Raw genomic sequence first — 7,494 nt, 5'->3', positions numbered from 1 at the left:
TCATATAGCATAAAACATAGTAAATATTAAAAGTTCTTATACGTAGGATATTACATACCTATATTTCTTATGTTTCGGTTTCAGTAATAAAAAAATCTAAACACATATTAGATACATATGTATATATTAGATAAAATGATACCTGATATAAACAAAAAAAAACTTATTATCAATATAATCCACCCTGTTTACCATATAAGTTAACCACTCATATGCAACACTTTATTATGAGATATTTTATTTCTCACAGTCATCGTTTTTTTACTTTCCTAGGTTTTATTTAAATCAATGAACTAAATAAAAATCATATAGCATTGAGCATCTATACAAACTTGTTCCCAAAATTAATTGATTGCTCGATAGGCGACTATATCCGGTAACGAAACAGATTGCGTATTATTAATTTCAAATTATTTATCAAATTTACGAGCTCTGTTTAAATAATTATGATTTTTTCTTGAAATCGTTACGAAAGCTTTAATAATAATCTCTAGCCATATCACTTAAAACTAATACCAGTTAAAACTAATTAAAATGGAAAAGCGCTGTTTTATCACGTTTTCCTGACCTGCAGTAATAAGAGTTTTCACGTTTAGCCCCCGCTAATGGATGTAGCGTACTTTTTTGCATTAAAGCAGACAGATTAAGTGTATACTGACCCTGAACTTGTAGTATAGTGATGCTTTTGAGAAAAACATGATAATAATGTATAAGCATCATATCATATCATATTAAAAATTATTTAAGTTAAGAGGAATAAACAAATTAGTTAAAAAGTCAAAAGAAATGAATAAGATAATTTAATCTGATATTGCCCTAATAAAGGAAAAACAGCAAAAAATAACAAAACGAATGGCCGTTATCAAAGAATTTAATAGTGCCGCTTACGACGGATTCTGAAAATTGGTCTTAAGTTATTTATCCTAAAAATTTCACGCCCTATGAATATGGGACCACAAGACGAGATGAGACAGGCGCGGTCCGCGAGAATTCCGAACCGTATTCTCTTCACTCTTCTGTTCACGATCGACGAATCGACGATATTTATTATGGTTTTTTAATCACTAGAATTCTGTCTTACCCAGGACTTTTTTTTTATTTCCAACTATTTAGCTGGTACACAATAAAGATAAAGACCCGTAGCTAATATCCATCTCTAATGTGGTAACTTATTGGTCACAAAGGATGCGTGAAGAGTCGTACGTTTTTTTTCAGCCATTCTGAAGAATTCACAATTGAACATTTCGCAGAAATTTAATTTCAGTTTTATTATTTAAGGTTGCTATCGTTTTTTGCAATTTAAAGCCCAGATATTAAACGAGCATCTTAATATCTTTTATTAAAATGATTTAAAACTTCGTCACTTGAAAATATTTTATCCATTGAAGTAGATAGTATAGTAAGACTTTTGAATGTCTGGCATATTTTATGATCTCGTCTGCATAACTGTTTACGAGCATATACCCAATTATTATAGTTGCAATAGCTTTTCATCAGTTGGTTATGATGGATAATTTCATATATGGACGGAGAAATAATGTAAAATAAATCCGACTGGTAATAGGCAAATTTCCAAATAAAATCCAACATTGATGCGTCAATTTCTCGAATACTCCTCGTTACTACGGCACTTATTAAAATCACACATTGGCGCGATAAAATAATCTGTGTGTATGTGAATTTTTTTTTCAAGCAGGAAATTCGTCTCGCGCATTCTTAAAAAGAAGGTTAAATTTAATTGTATATTTTAAAAACGGCGTGCATCAAAATATACGTGTAATTCGCCACGGTGAACACAGCCTTGTTTATAAACGACGCCTGCGGTATATCTTGCGCACGTCCAAAAATAAATAGGGTGATAGTCACCTGCCCCTTTCAACCTGGATCTATTAAAAACAAACAGGAGTTCAGTCGAAGAGGATAATCAAACTATACCATTTATATATACATATATAGGACATTCGTTAAACAAGTCTGTTTGGTGTACGTCAACGAGCCAACCGCTAATCATTATTTACTTTTGGCAATGACTACCTTGTTTACCAAGACCACGTATTTAGTGTCGTCTTTTTATTTTTAATTAATTGATAGCAAATAAAGCCGAATTTATTTTCATGTGGTCTTATGTTTCAGAGACAACACAGCAGCATTCTGGAGCAATGGAACGTTTGTAACCCAAAGGAGGAGCCCTTGGCCCTCCACCAGTTCCTTAAATTCGAAAATACCAGAGCCATAACACAGCAGTTGCTCTTGGCGCAACAGGCCCTTCAGGAGCGCACCCTGGAGCGTCTGGAGCGCCATCACTCGGTGCACCCTCCTCGGGCGATGTCCCCGAGTCGTCGCCCTTCTCCACCGACTATTGTTCCTCCATCGTCTGTCTTCCATTCGCAAGTGTACGGTATGTCACCACATCAAAAACACCCATTTGGTTTCTACAAGATGCCAAGTGATCATCATCATCATCATCATCATCTGAACTCGACGCCACCACCTAACACAATGGCCAGTAGTCCATTAAATAGACTTCAAAATATGACCTTCGATTATCGTAAACTGAACGCGGCTGGTTTAGCTGCATTTCCCAACCGAGCTAGCCCCGATGCAACGAGGCATCGAAACATTGATACCGAACCATCAGTTGGCCTAAACCTGAGTATATCTACATCATTATCAAGTCGCCTTCAGCCACCACCACCACCACCACCACCACCACCACCTCCACCACCGCCACCTACGTCAATAGGCCACTCGGCCGTGAACCTGGTAGCATCAGCTAACGCTTTAGCTGCAGCAAACTTAGTAGCCTCCTCACTTCCTGGATTAATGTCGACCAGGTTATCAACTGGTAGTAAATCCCCATCAAGTACAGATCATTTTCCGGGCAATAACAATAGTGAGGAAGATGATGATTGTGATGAGAACTCTCATAGAGCATTGAATTTAAGTCGTGAAAGCGATCCAATGAAGAGTCCAAAACCGCCACGGATGATACCTGGCCGTAAGCCTTCTACTCCTCCCAAAAGACAATGGGGTTCTCCCGGATTGCCTTTAAATCTAGGAACGCAATTCATTAATCCAGCAACTGGTAAGAAGCGGGTGCAATGTAATGTATGTCTTAAAACATTTTGTGACAAAGGTGCTCTTAAAATCCATTTTTCCGCGGTTCATTTAAGAGAGATGCATAAATGTACGGTTGAAGGTTGTAACATGATGTTTAGTTCTCGAAGATCTCGTAACAGACACAGTGCTAATCCTAACCCAAAGCTGCATTCTCCCCACTTGAGAAGAAAAATATCTCCTCATGACGGTCGAAGTTCACAATCCCATCCCATACTAATGCCTCCCCAAGCCGGACTAGGTTTATCTGCTGCTGCTGCTGCTGCTGCTGCTGCTGCTGCTGCTGCAACTCTTAATCCATTAAATCCATTTGGTCCTTTTCCGCTTTTGACACCACCCCCAGAATTAAAATATCATCCACTAGCCGGTATGGATTTTAAGCAAACATTAGATTTAAGCATGCATCGGGGCATGGAAGAACGCAAGAGTTCGGTAAAGGATTTTAGTGCTATGGCATTAAGTGCATCACATTATCAGCAATCCGAAGAAGAAGATGATGAAGAGGAGGGCATTGAAGTTGTAGGGGGAGACGATGATGACGATATTTCCTATGAAAAACCGCATTATTCCGAAAAGGAAGCGATTCAGGTGGAGCCGGCACCTCAAGAAATTTTAGTTATTTCTAATCGAGCAAGTATTCATGTATCCAATGAATTAATGGAGGCAAAAAAGGATACTAAAGAAATTAATAAAAGTCCTCCTCCTCCTCCTCCTCCTCCCCCTCCACCTCCAGAACCTTCAGTTTCTGATGATCAACCCGAGGATTTTAGCATGACCTCTAAAAAACAAAAAATTTCATCAATATCAGACGCAGACGAAGAGGTCGTAAGTAATGTAGATAGTAACGATGATTCCCTAAGTGTTGTAGATACTCATAGCTTAAAAGATGAACATGTAAATGTACCGACGAACAAAAGAAAAAGGAAAAGTCAAAACCCCATTAAGTGTGCATTTCCTACAGTGACCGATGATCCCGTTAGTGATGGAGATTCGTCAAATGATGTTTTTTCGGACCGCTTAGCCGAATCCACCCGCAAAATAGTGCTAGAGGCTAAAAATGAATCAAATAAAAAGGGAAAATTTAAAGACTTGTGCGAAAGCTCGCTTAATCTTGTAAAACGTAAGCCAGACGAAAATGCCAATGAACCAGAAAAAAATGCCAGCCCAGAGATAAAGACGTCTTTGGCTCCACTTTTCCTCATAGATAAAATAAAAAAAGAAAAGGTAAGCCAAGACTCAGATGCAGCAGATGATCACGATGACCGACCAGCTAGCTCAGTTGGAAGTAATAAAAGTGACGAATCCTTCGACTCATCAAACGCTCTAAGGCATTTGGAGAATCTTTCTCATGGAAACTTTAGTGAATGGATGTCAAAGGGAATTCATTTAGGTTTGGCAGCCCCTGGAAATCAATTTCCACCTTTGGAATTTATGATGAGTGCAGGGCCTCCGAGTCCAGCTCGATCTCACATCTCATCTGCTGGCAGCAGTAACGACGCCGAATCATGCGATGAATCTAGTCAAAACCAACTCTTTGGACATTTTGACAACGGTCAGTTTATCGCAACTATGGATATTTCTATAGATAAAGATAATCCAAGGAAATGTACCGCATGTGGAAAGGTTTTCCAGAATCACTTTGGTGTCAAAACGCATTATCAAAATGTACATTTAAAACTTATGCACAAATGTAACGTAGATGGGTGCAATGCAGCTTTCCCTTCAAAACGCAGTAGGGATAGGCATAGTGCAAATTTAAACCTGCATAGGAAACTCTTGTCTACCTCTTCGGAGAAGGGAGAACCTAGCTTATCACCTTTAGGTAGTTTCGCGACAAATCCTATTTTACAAAATGATTTTTTAGCTAGATTATATGCAGATGAGGCATTTAAAAATCAATATCTGCCTCCTCACATGGACCATTTACTGTTTAATGGTGATAGAATTCCACCACCGCCTCTACTCTTACCTCCTCCATTAGGAGTGTTACCTTTCTCCTTAGGAAATTTTAGTCAGTTCGGCCAGTTTAATGGTTCTGCCTTAGGGAAACAACGGTCTTCCAATTCGAGCTCACCAGAATCCTCATCACCTCCTCTCATTAACTTCCCGCTAAGTTCCTTAAAATATGTGCATTGTGTGGAGGAAGATCTACCTAGTCCTGACAAAGATGGAAATCTTCCTTGTAGGTTTTGTCGAGATTCTTTTAACAATCCTGCGCAGTTAAAAGAACATTGCGAAAAAGAACATTTATCTGAAATGTTCAAATGTAGCGTCAATGGCTGTCCAAAGGTGTTTGTGTCTCGAACGCGACGAAACATCCATTCTGCGAATGAGTCCTTACACTCCCATCTCAATAAAAAAGAAACAGACGTCTCGTGACGTAAGGAGCATAATAACACCGGAATGCCAAGAAATATACCTCTTTGGTGGTGATCAACTGTCATCGCAATTAAATAATTATGAAATGTGATCTTAAAAGTAAATAATTTAGAATTAGTAAATATTTAGTTAGTAAGTGATAATCATCAAAAATAAGAAGCTCTAGTTTTGTTTTTAAAGAAGAAAAACTAATATCGGGTAATGGAATGGGTATGACAAAATGTTGTCTTTGATGTGCATACATCGTGTTTGGTTGATTAAGATTGTCGCGATGTAGGGAATGTCTTATCCATCATTTTATTTTTTTAAGAATTATTTCAATATTTTAATTAACATTTTTTTATTCTATCAATCTATCAACTTGTGTTGCTTGCATGGCCAGTAATATAGTTTTTTTGAAATATAGATATTGATATATACCAAAGTTTCAAAGTCTTGAAACAGCAGAATATATATTTGCTAAAAAAAATATCATTGTACTTTTACCTAATGAAATAATATAATATAGTTTAATCAATATATTATTTGCAAGCAAAAAATAAGTTGATAATTGTTTTTATTTTCTGGTCATACCCAAAGTACCGAATTAATATTCTTTCCTTTTATTGTTGTGATTCTAGAATGATAAATTTTTTATTTCTAATTATATAAATCTACTTTTAGTTATTAATCTCTGTAAGCCAGTTGATTGTTATATTAATTTATTATGTACAAATATAAAAATAAGAAACGAATAAGAATAAAATATCTATAGTTATACTTATTAACCAGTCGTGTAAAATACTCATTCTGTGTAATTAGGTGTATTAGCGTAGTAGTATGGTTGATTTTTTTAATAAATCCAATAAAATGCTCATTTTCTAATCGAATCACGTCACAATTAGATTTTTTTTTAAATTATAAATGTATTATATATATCTAGTTGTTGTTTCAAAACCTGACTCTAATCTACAAAATCTAATTGTGTGGCGAAGATGGAAACAAAAAAGAAACCTTACAAAATATTTAATTATTTTATACGCTTGTAGAGGATGGTATTTATATTACCTAATATATCAAAACATTATCAATTTGTGTACACCTACTTATTACTGTGAAATATCTTGTATCTAAATTAAAGTATATATAATTTAAATGTGCAATACATTTTGTACATATATTATAATTGCTGGCTAGCTACTGTTATGTATAGTTGTAAATATGTTGTTGTAAATAAATACTAAGTATGTACGTATTTTCCTGAAGGTATACGAAAAGAAAAAAAAACTTATAGGTTGTTTATTTATTTTTTATTTTGGCCAAAACAAAAATGAACAGTTTTGTGACTCAAATATTTTACTGGCAAAAAAAAATTGTTATTGCACTCATTATGTACAGAAAATTATTAAGTATCGCCTTTGGGCATAATAAAATGTAGCTCTAATAAAATTGATATTTTGTTTTATTTATAAGTTTAGTAGAAGCGCTCATAACCCAGTGGTTAGTTCGTCTTGAAGAGTTTGTATTTATTGTGTTTATGATTTTAGGTTATCTTTTAGATTAATGTTGTTGAATGAGTACTAGGGTATATACTCCCACAAATTTTGCATCTCTAAAGGATCTTGAAAATGTAGATTTGTAAACATTTAATTATTATTAGATTAAAGATTCTCTACTAAAAAGCCCTTGGAAAGCATTTAGATGGTCGAGTGTAGGAATTCGATTGCAATTAAGTTTACGGATCCGTGTCACGAAAAAGCAGTAGTAGTCGCCAAATTAGCGGTGCTAATGTAAATCGTGACATTTTAAAGTAAAATTACTCGCGATTTGTGCGATAAATGATTTTTCTCTTATATATACATTACGTAATTGTCTAATTAAACGCGTTTTACTGTAATAAAATCTGATCTCTGGCCCTTTTAAACACGCTAATGGACAGTACGGAAACATGTACTAAGTATTGTCAGACCTTTAAATATCTTTTTAACTTATAATCATACGAATGTTCTTCAATGACTT

At 35.3% G+C, this 7,494-nt stretch overlaps 1 protein-coding gene across 1 annotated transcript; it reads left to right on the top strand.

Moving 5' to 3' along the window:
* The first annotated feature begins 2,124 nt into the window (after positions 1-2,124).
* LOC126748446 (uncharacterized) lies at positions 2,125-6,241 on the top strand. The gene has a single exon (XM_050457701.1). It carries the CDS (start codon positions 2,125-2,127, stop codon positions 5,494-5,496), a length of 3,372 nt encoding a protein of 1,123 aa, XP_050313658.1. The 3' UTR covers positions 5,497-6,241.
* Positions 6,242-7,494: the final 1,253 nt, after the last annotated feature.

This window comes from Anthonomus grandis, chromosome 22 (assembly GCF_022605725.1).
Source record: "Anthonomus grandis grandis chromosome 22, icAntGran1.3, whole genome shotgun sequence".
Lineage (NCBI taxonomy): Eukaryota > Metazoa > Arthropoda > Insecta > Coleoptera > Curculionidae > Anthonomus > Anthonomus grandis.
The sequence above is the reverse complement of the archived record's forward strand: the minus strand, read 5'-3'. Positions and strand labels throughout refer to the sequence as shown.